Source organism: Garra rufa, chromosome 16 (genome assembly GCF_049309525.1).
Source record: "Garra rufa chromosome 16, GarRuf1.0, whole genome shotgun sequence".
Lineage (NCBI taxonomy): Eukaryota > Metazoa > Chordata > Actinopteri > Cypriniformes > Cyprinidae > Garra > Garra rufa.
The window spans coordinates 10,464,126-10,478,097 of record NC_133376.1 but is presented as its reverse complement, the minus strand read 5'-3'; the positions used below and the strand labels follow the sequence as shown (position 1 = coordinate 10,478,097).

The 13,972-nt window shown below is 36.4% G+C and overlaps 1 protein-coding gene across 1 annotated transcript; it reads right to left on the bottom strand.

The window, feature by feature from the left end:
- Positions 1-3,816: 3,816 nt before the first annotated feature.
- Positions 3,817-11,406, bottom strand: LOC141287874 (uncharacterized). Its single transcript, XM_073819972.1, has 5 exons — positions 11,309-11,406; positions 10,421-10,756; positions 9,985-10,218; positions 4,598-4,699; positions 3,817-4,505 (listed from the first exon to the last, which is right to left on the bottom strand). The coding sequence occupies exons 1-5, from the start codon at positions 11,349-11,351 to the stop codon at positions 4,429-4,431; spliced, it is 792 nt and encodes a 263-aa protein (XP_073676073.1). The 5' UTR covers positions 11,352-11,406; the 3' UTR covers positions 3,817-4,428.
- Positions 11,407-13,972: the final 2,566 nt, after the last annotated feature.

The window sequence follows — 13,972 nt, the reverse complement described above, 5'->3', positions numbered from 1 at the left end:
ATTCATTATTGCAAACTGTCACAGTCTATGGGAAAATCCAAAGTTCTATAACATTCCAAATAGTCCAAGCTGTTCTAAAGCATCCTAATTACCCTGATTCATTGGGAATACTGTTTTAATCAACTCAACAGGTGAAAAACAGAAGCTCTCCGCTGTTAGTTTGTGGACACTCATGGCTAAGACAAAGGAGATCACTGAGGACCTGTGGCTGCACATTGTGGCTGCTCACAAGTCAGGAAAGGGCTATAAGACCATATCTAAATGTTTTGAAGTTCCAGTGGCTACAGTGCAAAGCATTATTAAAAAATACAAGACATTTCGCACTGTGAAAAATCCCAGAGGACGTGGTCGAAAGCCAAAAGTGACACCTGTGCTGGCCAGGAGGATAGTGAGAGAGGTAACAAAGAATCCAAGGATCACCACCAAGGCCATCCTGATGAATCTGGGCTCTGCTGGTGGCAACATCTCAAGGCAGACAGTCCAAAAGACACTGCACACCGCTGGGTTCCAATACATCAAAATTCTTAACAACAACATAAGGCAGTCTGCAGAGAAACTTGGTCTTGGGCACCAGTGGACATTTCAGTACGACAACGACCTAAAACACACAGCAAAAGTGGTGAAGAAATGGTTAGCAGACAAAAACATTAATGTTTTGCAGTGGCCCAGCCAGATAATAAAACAGGTGGGATGGTCAGGGCAGGCAGCGAGAATCAAAAACACAGAAACAGTCCAAGATCAAAACACAGGGAAACTAGAAAACACAAAAAAACTCAGGAACAAGGAAGGCTAAACACTAAACAACGATCAGTACAGACAGAGGGGGAAGGGAAGGCTTTATACCAAACACAAGGGGTCAACACAATTTGATTGCTGTAATAGCCAATAAAGGCTTTTTTATTGATTACTGAGAAGGGTATGAATAGTTTTGGATATGCCACGTTTGATGCCTCTTGTACATAAAAAAAAACTTGCTGGTTGAATAAAAGTAACTTTAAGTCAGAATTTGCCAGTGGTATGAATAATTTCGGGCTTGACTGTATATATATATATATATATATATATATATATATATATATATATATATATATATATATATATATATATATTTCCAGAACATGATGAACATGATGAACATGTATGATCGGATTCACATAGGATTGAATACCGCTCCACAGTGGTGGATTTAATGTGTGTTAAGGGCACTGCATTTTACGGTGGCCGACAGAGGTCAACACGCTGTAAACAAGAAAACACATGCAAACAGAAAAAATGACAACAAATTAAGAAAACATCTTCCACAACGGAAATGTTTCAGGGGGACCTCAAAAAGTGACAAACCCATCTGGGACCTGATTATTTGTTCAGTGGCTGTTGGTCAGAGCAGAGGTGTTATCGGTGAACTATCACCTTTTATGGATAGTATAGTATCACTTAAAGGTGATAGTGATATAAATAATCAGGTAATATAGTGATATAAATAATCAGGGCCCAGACGAGTTCGTCACTTTTTGAGGTCCCCCTGAAACATTTCCGTTGTGGACCGTGCTATATGCAGCGCGTTTGTTAGTTTGCAGCGCCTTCGTGTGTTCGCAGCGCGTTTCTGAGTTTGGTTGCGTTGTGAGAATTTGCAGCGCGTTTGTGTTTGCGTTGCGAGGATTTGCAGCGCCTGTGTTGTCAAACTGATGAAGATGTTTTCTTAATTTGTTGTAGTTTTTTCTGTTTGCATGTGTTTTCTTGTTTGCAGCGCGTTGACCTCTGTCGGCCACCGTAGCATTTTGGTGTTTTTAAGACCTGGGTTTGATGAAGGTCCACCTCCCGTTTTTTTGCCTCCCAAAAAACTAAATGTGTTCTGATTGGTTATCAGTCCCACTGCGTTGCAATTGGAGAACAGCTTAGACGGCGTTTCAGTCCTGCCACGCCCCTTCCCAAAGCAGCAAGTTCCATGTACAACTGCACAAACTAGATTAAAGTTATTCAATATGATTAAATATGGATATTTTTCTTACAGCATGGCTACCGGAGCAGTTCGCAGATACTTTAGTCAATGCTCGTGTTCATACTGAAGCATCCCAGAAGTGTCTGTCCATGCTACATCGCTAAAGTTAGACAAATCCCCCACCTCATCCTTCCTCACCCGACAACAATTTGAATTTCCGTAGGCGGGATTTACGCTGTGACATAATAGCATCCGGAAAACAAACGCTGTAGTCCAAAGGAGCCATTCGTTGTAGTTCTTGAAAAGGGATTTTTTAAAATCTCCCATTGAGGTGGACTTTGAGATTTGAAACTTTGTAGATGTTTTTTGCGCCCAAACATACACACCACACACTGGCTAAAATTAAAAAAGTGAAAAAGCATAATAGTGTCACGTCCACACACACAAGGAGAGGACCCCTTTAAAAACTTTATAAACTATAATCTCTGGCTTCAGCTAACTGTCATACCCGCATTCATGAGAGAGTGCAGAAAGAAACAGCAACTACAGCTGGACTCATTCTCAATAATCTTTGTTATTTGAATTTATGTATGAAATACATTAGATTATTTTTTTTAGTTAAATTAACTAAATATTAATCAGTTATCAAATAATTAACAGATTATTGATTAAGTCAATAATCATGAATAAATGAGTGTTCAAAATGAAGCTCTTTGCTTTATCAAGATTCGCTACAGTAAGTCTAAAAAATTATCGATATTTTCAGCTGTTGGGTTGGATTTTGTGGAAAATACAATGTTTACTTCACATTCATACAGTAAACACAGAAGAAAGTCCGGCTACAGATTCATCCCCACAGAAGAACAATGTTGAAGCACAAATGAAACGGTCAAACTGCCAAGAACGTTACATGCAATGTTATGTTTCAACCACAGATTATTTTGTCAGAGAGAAAATATGTGAATAATTGCAAATAAACATTAAAACAGGAGTACTATAAATCTATGATGTTTTCACCACTAGAGGTCGCATATTCAAAACAAACAAATAACCAAAGGCTTAGTTTGATGACGCCATGATTAAGTGTGGAATCATGGGAGTTGTAGTCTTCATCCTCACAGCCGATGCTATCCGTCGGATGAGGTAATGTATTAAAGATTTATTAATGTCACTGTAGTATGAAGCAGGGTGGGGCTGAAAGTCGTGTAAGCGAAACGAAGACACTGGAGCAATTGCTAATGAAAGACGAGCATGATACCACAATACATGGCTCGAAAGCAGTGGAGCTGTTATTATGCCACAGTCGACCGCTTCCGCTACTTCCGGTTATGCGCATGTGAGAATGTTCTGTTATAATGCTGCTCTGTGCGTTTGTTACCTGTCCAATAAATGCATAACATATTAAAGTGTCTTCGAGGTTTCCATGTTTTCTACAAAATGTATGACGTCATTGGCAGGCGACACAAGGACACAGTCCTTTTCAAATTGCTTATTTCTCTGGATTTAAACATTCTTTGAAATATTTAGAATAATGTAAGTACACAAGTCAGCAAAATATTTAACACTCTTCTAGTGGTTTTTGTATATTATAAAAAAAAATTACATATTGTGGCTTTAATGAATGACTTTCAGACAAATACACTCTCTTTGTTATTAGCGACATCCACAGGAGGAAACAAGAGTTACAGCTGAACCCATTTTCAAAAATTGATTTAACTTGACTAGATTTATTGTTTTCATATGTTGACAGTTTAAATTAATTTCTGTGTGTTTTCTATTAGTTAAAACATTAATTGACTGTTAAAACAAATGAATGAGCTTGTGACTGCAAACACAGTTTTATTTCAAAATGTTTTATTTTCATTTCACTCAAAAATAACTCATAACAAATACAGCATAGATTCCATTTACAATTCTTAGAGAATGGCATGTTTGTCAATATTCTATAATAACACAAAGATCTTGTAAAGAAAACTGCTCGGATGTGGTTACATGTGTTAAAATAAAACATGCAAACAGAAGTTTAAAAACAGTCCAAAAACATTAGACGCCCCAAACTGAGACACAGATCAGGAGTGTCAAGCAGGCAAAACATAAAAAAAACAGACACTGCATAAAGAAATCAACCAACAACATCAGAATATAGTAAAAGAGCAAGAGCAGGAATGTGAAATAAACTCTAGAAGATAGGGGAAATAAACACACAGAATGACTTCACATTTGCCATATCTAATTTTGAGAAATATCATAAATTAACTGAAGATGTTTCAAGTAATGACATAAAATGCTGCTAGTTCATTAGACAAATGAATAGGCAACAAAACTGTTAAAAATTAATTAAAGAAGAGTTTTATTACTAAAACTGTAGAAGATATCTACTGGCTTTATTCTGCAGGATCTCCAGGTGTTGACAAGTGAAGCTGGATTCATGCGAGAATCTGTGACATTATGAAGACATTTCTCATAGATGTGATGATCTGCTGCTGATCTCATGAATCTTCTGCTGTGTGTTCATGACGTTCTCTAAATCTTCTCATTGTCAGTTTCTGATCTTCCTGTTTCTTTCCTAAAAGCATCAAATTGTCATTATCATTATCATCTTCACACTCTTAATATTTGCATGTCAAAACCATAATGATGATCATAAATGTCTCTCACCTGACGTGTGTCTCATGTAGATGTGAAAACCTCCTAACAGACCAAACAGAAGCATCAGCTGAAAACACCAGACCAGCACAAACACCACAGACACTGAACACACTGAAAACAACAATCAAACAGAAATCAACACCCATTTTTCATGTTTTCAAAAGTGTATTTAGTTATCTTAGTATCTTGTACCACATTTTGATGTCTGTGTGCTACTGGTCACTGCAGAGGTCAAACTAGAGGTCACAGCCACTCTAAAAAAAAAAAGGGTTCTTTGAGGTTCTATATAGAACCCTTGGGTTCTTTATTTGGACAATAGAACCTTTTGCCAAAAATATGGTTCTATGTAGAACCCTTGGAGGGCAAAGAACCTTTTTATTTAAAATGGTTCTATAATTATGTTTTGTGACTGAAGAGTAAACTTAAGTTAACACAGTAATTAAAGGCTTTTACAATACATTCACAATGCTGGTTTAGTAAAGAAGACGGACTGCTGTTGTCAAAAAAAAGACAGTCAACAATATTAGGCTAATATCTAGTTTTTTTTTTATGATTTATTTCATGTGATTTTTATGCTAGTTTGTATATGTGCATGAAAGGTATATTTCTAATACATTATATTAAGCCTTTTTGGCATCATTTTGTGAAATTTGTAAACTAAACAGGTATTTTTCTTTATATTATATCATGCCATGGTTTAATCTAACCCGTAGGTAGCATTAAAAATAAATAATCGTAAATGCCCCCTGGTGGCGTATGTGTGTTGCATCATCCTTGAATTTCTATTGGCGTATCGGCGAAGGTGAACCTCGAGACACTGACCGTTTTTTTTTTTTGAACTGAGGTGTGTGCGCCATTGTGCCCCTTCATCCAGTCAGGTAAGTTTTTATATTTTTCTAAACAATATTATTGAAATATATTGTATCACACGTTAAAATGTTTATTTGTTAGAGTTGCCCTTGTGTTAAACAGTGATATTAGAAGCAAAACCGATGATATTTACCTCAGTTAAAAAATACTGCTGCCGGGCTTCGTCAGTCATCGGTTCAGAAATTGGTGTTAAATTGTTTTTACTCAGGTTTTAAACGAATTTTGTTACAGTCTCTGTTTATTTCCTTGACATGAATGTAATTGTCAGGAGGAGTAAGACAATTGGCAGAAGCGTAACTTTTAATTTTAATAATGTGCGCGCTTTTTGTTAACGGGTTCCGTGTTCCTGAGGATAACCAAATAAGCAAACCGGGTGGAGGGCGAAGGGATATATTCTTCGTTTGTCGCAGTGTTAACGTTACATATATTTCGTTTCCGGTGAGTATTTTGTTTTTAAGTCCTAACTTATGTGAACATGGGCCTCATTTATAAAGACTTGCGTAGAAACCATCCTTGATTTTATCTAAGAACTTTTCTGATTTGATCGTAAGAGCGATTCAGAGAAAACGAACGTACCACGAAATCCATGCGTACGCCAGTCATTCGGTTATAAATCACAAATGATCGTGGAATTGTGTGCAGCTGAATGTTCCGCCGTCGAAACGCCCCTGCTTAATTAATTAACATATAAAATGAGCTCATTCCTAAAGCAAAAACTCTGTGACAATGGCAAGAAAAAAGGAGCGCAAGAAATCAAATTATAGTGAGGCTGAACTATCTGCAATACCAGGCATTACCACAAGGAAACGGTCGTACGCCAAGCTGGAATCTGACGTGGAGATAAGTACTTTTCCACGTCAACGATGGTTTTTATAAATCTGTACTTTGACGTGGATTTGATCGTACGAACACTCTAAGATCAAATCAGTGCGTAAGAAAGTTTTATAAATGAGGCCCCAGGTGTAGAAGATTCTGGGCCGCGGCCCGCAAGATCCACTTTTGTGTAACGTAATAGCGCCGCAGGATGTCTATTCGCGTCTCTGCATTGACAAACAAACTTATGGCAAGTAAAATGAATGTCCCATATGAAAAAAAAAACATGAAACACATTTATTTATTATTTAAGAATGCAAAATGTAGAAGACAACCGTTGGATACAATGTTATGTAATGATTCGGCTTGTTCACAAGAGGTAGTTGGTTTAGTTTTCCTTAAGTGAGGAATCAAATTAATACATCATATTAATGTTTATTAAAAATCTTTTAAAAATTCATTTTGTGACTTATGTCATATTTACATATTGTGACAACACTGTCTTCCTACCTCAGATTGTGTTGGACCTGGAAGTAACGGGTGAGGAAGAGACAAGTTTCCTTTTCTTGGAGTTCCAAAGCTTGTGAGTAAACACTTACATTTTGTGCAAGACAGAAAAGCAAGGAAAAACATGTTTTTGTGAATTCTTAAAGTTTTTTTTTTTTTTTTTTTTTTTTACAATGTTCTTTAGTTTTATTCTTATTATAATTCATTATTTTAATTTTATATACTGCTGTTAAAAAGGTCACTTAAAATAATGTGGGATTCAATTCCTGGGGGTTTTGTTTTTTGTTTGTGTTTAAGATGCTGCATGAAATGAAAATGAGGTTTGGAACAGACTTGGTGCAGAACATGGAAACATCTCTAAATTAAAATGGCCCCAAATTTAGCAGGAGTGCAAAACATGGAAGTCAGAAAAAAAACTCTACACCAGTCTTATTGGACAAGCCGAGGACACCACACAAGGTAACTACACCTTATATATTTTTTCATCAACCTATCTGTTTCCCTGTGTAAAATGGCATTATCTGTATTGACATTGTAAAGGTTGTAGCACTAATAATGTGTAAAGTTATATGAATGGAAACATAATGAAAGAAATACGTTGTGTTCCGAGAAAAGTAAAAAGGTTTGAAATGGCAATGGCTGAATGAATTTAGATTTTTGGGTAAACTACCCCTTTATTTGATTTCTCTACCTAATGTAAAATAATTTGTATCTGTTTGTAGATCTTGCTAGGAATGCTGCACTCATTTTATTGCCAGCACTATTTAAAGAAAATGCCAGCTTCCTCTACTGTGTTGATAACGTAAGTATAGTTTTTGTAGAGCATTTTCAGTTAAAGGTTGTATCAGCGATTTCTAGCCTGAAACATAAAGTGTCAAATTCAGCTGACCTTTCATCACGATCCGCTCGCTGCCTGCCCCATAAATTGTCTGTGAAAAAAGCGTGTCTCTCTGGTCAGCCTCGGGTCTGAGATATGCCAAAAAAACAATCGGCGCTCCCAACCTTTCCACAGATAAAGAAACAGTGTTCCAACCAATCAGCGTCAGGGTTTTGGTGTTGTGGACTTTCGCTCCGCCTCCCTCACATCCCTGCACCAGTAGGAAAGTCCACAACACCAAACCCCTGACGCTGATTGGTTGGAACACTGTTTGTTTATCTGTGGAAAGGTTGGTAGTGCCGATTGTTATTTTTTTTTTTTGCATATCTCGGACCCTCGGCTGACCAGAGAGACGCGTTTTTTTCACAGACAATTTATGGGGCAAGCAGCGAGCGGATCATGAAGAAAGGTCAGCTGAAATTGACACTTTATGTTTTAGGCTAGAAATCGCTGATACAACCTTTAAGTTTACCCTTATAATTTACTCAAGTCTGTTCCTTAGTCACAACCTCTGTAATGTCATTGAATAGCACCTAGGGTTGTTCAGATAGTCGATAATACCAGTACTTAGCTTTTTAAAGTAATATTACAATTTATTAACCCCACCACAGCTTTACATTCACATTGGCATATACACCAAAATGAAACATTAATATAATCAATTCAACTGTGCCAATTTTATATTATTTTGAAATTCGTTTTAATTGCAGTGTCATTTACATTTTAACCAAGAAAAAAGGAAACACTGTCTTACAGAAAAAACAAGGATGCCTACTGTTTTTAGATAATCACTTTGGGTGTAATTCATGAATGTTACAAAAAAAAAAATTGTTCAATGTGAAAATAAACTAATTGTTTATCTTTACATATGCATTCGGGTTGCATGTGAACGTTTCGATGTGAAACTATGGCTAAGCAAATCAATAATAATATAATAAACTAATAATATTATTAACAGTAGTAGTAGTTAGCCATATGAATAAAATAAAACTGCATTTTTGGGCCCAATTAATCGATTACTTTTTAACATTATTGCTATGCTTCTGGAGTGATGGTGCAAAAATACGCTGCGCAAAACGAATGAACAGGAGTTAAAATTCCAAAATATTTCTGTGAAAGTAAAATAAAGTAAGTCAATATTAAATTAAAAAAAAAAAAAAAAATTAAGAATATAAATAGGTAGGTAAAAGAAAAAAATATTAAAAGCTAATAATTGCCCCGCCCAACAAGACTAAATATCGTGTATTGGCGATTGACAAGCTGACGATCCACGCGATCTGACAAAGAGGTTTGTTGCCCAACTCTAGAAATTCATAAATGTTTGTTTTACAGGAACCCAAAGGTCCAACACCAACCATAGCCTTGAGGGGATCAGGAGAGCCATGAAACACTAAGAGTGTCAGCATCATAATGGACGGTGCAAACATCATAAAAGAGGCAGACATTGACATGACGCAAGCTGTGGAATGCCTGTTTGCGGTCTATTTTCTTTTCAATGTGCAATACCCAGTTGCCATTAAGCACACAATGACTTTTATTGAAAAATATATGCTCAAAATAAGGTGTCGCCATGACACAAGAACACCAATACCTGTACTAAAAATGTACAACCAACTTGTGTTATAAATTGTGTAATAGATTGTTCATGTTTTTATTAATGCATTGTTTCTGTCTGCATTGTGGTGTGTATTTCTTACTTCAAAGGTACATGTAAAAGTTAAGTAAATAAATAGTAAAAAGTTAAATAATTTAAAATTAAACATTTGAATCTAATGTAATGAAATGTTTACTTGTTTTAAATGAGTACACAGAGATGCCGTTTTTAAAAATTATTGTAATTTTGCTGTCTTTTTAATAAAAAAATGTATTTTTAATATCTGTTTTTATAAAACAAATTAATAAATTTCTTCAAATTTTCAGATTTTGTTATAATTTCTTATCCAGTTCAAGCTTTTTTGTAATAATAAAGAACCCTTTATGGTTCAAAAAAAGAACCATTTGGCTTAGATTTAAAGAACCATTTGGGGTTCTTTTATTGAACCCATTCAAATGGTTCAATATAGAACCATTTTGGGGTTCCATATATGAAGCAGTTGATAGAACCTTTTCTGGTTCTAAATAGAACCATTTGTTTTAAGAGTGTAGTTGGTCCTGTAATAAAACATCAGCACAGAATCACCTGCTTTCTCTCTCTGAACCACATCAACACAATTCACTGCTGACCTCATAAACTAATAAAACACTGTGACCACTTTTTAAGAATTAAGAGCTTAACTGAGAGAACTGACTGTTTTTATATATACATGGACATTCATGTTATAAAGCTCACCATAACAGGGTTTGACTTTAATGGTTGTCTGTCCGTGACTGACGTGGTTCTTCACACTGCAGGTGATGTTTCCATCAGTTCCCTCATTCAGATCAATGCTGGAGTTTCCATCCATCAGTGGATGTCCATTCAGAGTCCAGCTGTAGAGGAGCTGATCACCGTCAGAGGAGCAGGACACCCTCATCACCCCACTGGAGGAGCAGATGATTGACACTTCCACTGAGCCAATAGGAGCTGGAGGGAAGGAACCCATGACAGTCACATGACAAACACAGAAGAATGTAGTTCTTCCACACTATTCATACTATTACAGGACTATGTAGTGTGCTTGCTGTGGGAATAAAAACCTTTACAGAGATTCAGCTGATTCATTTGAGATAGTGAGATCTTTGGAGAACATGAGATTGTAATGAGTCTGATGAGAGAGTTTCTGTACCTTCAACATTCACTTGAAGATCTCTAGATTTTACTGAGCCATATAAGTATTGAACAAGTGTTACTGTATAATTCCCTGAATCTGCTCTGATCACATGGTTTATAATCAGAGTCCAATTAATGACTGTAACTTCAAGTCTGGTCCTATAAAGATCACATTCCTTCATCCTGCCATTCTTTACTCTACAAACTGGATCAGTTGTTTTGTTGTTGCTTATTCTCTTTTGTATCTTCAGTTCATATTCACGAGTGTCCAGCACCATCAGCACATTGAGTTTGTGTCCCAGAGCTGCGTAACAGGGATCAGACTGATTTACCCTGCAGAACCGATCCAGACCTGAAGAACAAAACACACAGAGAAAGAGAGAGAGAGATAAATGAATTTATAAAGAAAGAAGGAAGCACAGTGAATTTGACGGTGTGAAAGAGGAAGTTAGAGAGCTAAAAAAACAGGAAAAGTATCTGAACTGAATTTTTAATAAAATGTTACTATAGTTTGCAGTATATGTTTATAAAGCATTGTTATTCTTTACAAAGAGAGACGACTTATTCAAATGAAAGAGGGAGTGATGAATTCAGACTTCACATAATGAACTTAAAACCACAAATTTTGACTTTATGCATCTGTAACGCAGATGCTGAACTCTTACTTTGACTTGAACTCTTACATCACACAAATTAATTACTCCACTGACTCTACACTGTTAAACGCAATTAAAACACAAAATATAACATTACAAAAATAAAGACTAATACTAAAGTTCTGCAGACTGTTTTGGAAACACTCCTATTGGAATATAGTAGTGCTTTTTTCAAAGATTTTTTAAATTCTTTTTTTATATATATTTTATTTAATCAGCAGCATGAGTTCGATGTAAACGTGACTCACAATCAGCAGTTTGTAGCAGCAGCATCAGTCCAAAAACGAGCATAATTTCCAGAAGAGCCCAGTCCCAGCAGAAGAGCCCAACTGACACTCATTTGTGCTCATACACTTACTGCAGTTTCTGTGAGAGAAATGAAGGAAGTTGAGATCGTTTGCAGTTTGAGGTTTTGTACAAAGTCACAAGATTAGAAAACACATATCTTCTTGAGACATGCGACAAAACATGTCCAGCAACTGTAACTGTTATTAGGTTTAAAAATGTAAACATTTTCAATTGTAGATGTTACGAGGGCTTAATAATAGAATGTGTTTAACACAATTATACTTATCAATTTAATTTTATCCTTTTTATATCAAATTTATGACACTTTTCCCTTACGGTGGAGACTTTTCATTAATAATGCTTCTGCAGTTTTACTTTTTCACAAAAACATTACTTAGTTTGTTGATCAAGTTGTTTTTTGTCTCCCTTTGGTTTCTTTTATAATGCCAGGGATCATAATGAACACACAACAAGTATCAAAAATAGGAAAGAAACTGGATTTAAAAACCATTGCTGAATAGCAGACACCAACTACACTCTTAAAAATATAGGTGCTTCACGATGCCGTAGAAGTACCTTTTCTGTCTAAATGGTTCCATAAAGAACCTTTAACATCTGAAGAACCTTTCTGTTTCACAAATGGATCTTTGTGGTGAAAGAAGGTTCTTCAGATTATAAAAAGGTAAGAAAAGAGATGGTTCTTTAAAGAACCTTTGACTGAATGGTTCTTTGTGGAACCAAAAATGGTTATTCTATGGCAGGGGTTTTCAAACCTGTCCTGGAGCCTCCCCTGCCCTGCACATTTTGTATGTCTCCCTTATTAGGCACACCCAATTCAGGTCTTGCAGTCTCTACTAATGAGCTGATGATTTGAATCAGGTGTATTAGATGAGAGAGACAAGCAAAATGTGCAGGGCAGGGGAGGCTCCAGGACAGGTTTGAAAACCCCTGTTCTATGGCATCGCTGTGAAGAACCTTTTGAAGCACCTTTATTTTTATTATTTTATTATTATTATTATTATGATTTTATTCCTTATGTTAAGCCACTGAAACAAAAATAGGAGTGACCTGCGCTGTGAGTCAAATATACAAGAAAAAAACTGCTAAATAAACCATTTGTCGTAAGGATATTTATAATGTCAGTTTAAACCCTGCATACATTGTTTAAAAGTTTACTAACAAAGCTCTCAGTGATTATTGCAGTTTGTAATAAATAAATAAATTCCTGAAAGAAACTCTGTACTGAAATGATGACACTGAAATATTTGTCATTAGTTCACCACACGAGGTCTCCATCAGCACAGCTCTGTCGATTCTTACCTGAATCTCCTGGGGTTCAGATTTGAGTTCATCAAATATTGAAAATAGTTTGTTTTGAGAAAAAAAAAACTATAAATTAAACATCGAATTACATTATACAGTGTTGTTTCATTAAAAACCTCACATGCACATGGCCTATATTTGAGACTTACTATGTTTGACTGAGTTAAGTGTTTTTCTTTCAGGTATGATATCCGTATCTCCCCCACCTTTAACTATTAGATCCCCTACAGCAACATACTCCGTCTCTTCCTTGATTCACCCAACAAAGATAAACTAAACTCAATAGCTATGTTTAAATGCTACCGAATAATTTAATTGATGGCTTAAACAGACTGAAAACCTTCTAAGCACCTTAATCCAGTGGTTCTCAAAGTGGGGGGCGCGCCCGCCAGGGGGGGCGCACGAGTATTGCAGGGGGGGCGCGGGCCATCAGCAGAAAAATCAATATAAAAACGTAAACAGCCAAAGGACGTAACAAATGGGAGATGGATCGGTGTGTGAAAGAGAAGAGAAAACCATAGATGAATTCACACAGATCCAGACAGGTGCTGGTCATTCTAAAGCTGGATGCAGGGCTTCAAAGTTAAAATTATTTGCAACTTTGTCGCGTCCAGCAGAGATGTCACTGACACTGCGCTCCGCTGAACTGCGGCATTCTGGCGCCTCAGTCTCGGTATACTGTACTGTAGGAATCTTGGGCGAACAACGTACAAAACAGAAATGGCCATATTCCAAAGAAACAAAAGGACCCTCTTTCTCAGTCACAAAATTGACACATGACCATCACATGATAATCACCAGACGCTAATTGTATGGACCGCTTTTGTCGAGATCTGCGTCTTACGCATCCAGAGAGAAGAAAACGCTCTCTGTCTCAGAGCACCTAAGAAACAAACCTCCAGTCTTCTGAAATAAAGCTGGCATGGCACATGATGCGTCCAGCGTGACTCACATGGTTTTTCGGACTTCCTGTCCCCCTCTCCTCTGACATTCCAAAACACCCCGTCTCTCAATAGAGATACGTACACTGCAAAGACAAACTTTAAGAGACAATCAACTTATTAGTATTGCTATTAGAGCAACAGTATGTTCTCTTTTATATGCCTGCTGTGTTTTATGTGATGATTGGAGTTTAATCTATGCATTATATGCCTTTGGGAAAGGAAGTTGTCAAATGTATTAGCATGCAAGCGATATACTATTGTTTGATATGGGATGAATGATCTTGGCAATTGCAGTTTGTCTGAATGAACGAGAAAATTATATTTTGTTTTGACTTTATGCATTGAAATAGTTTATTG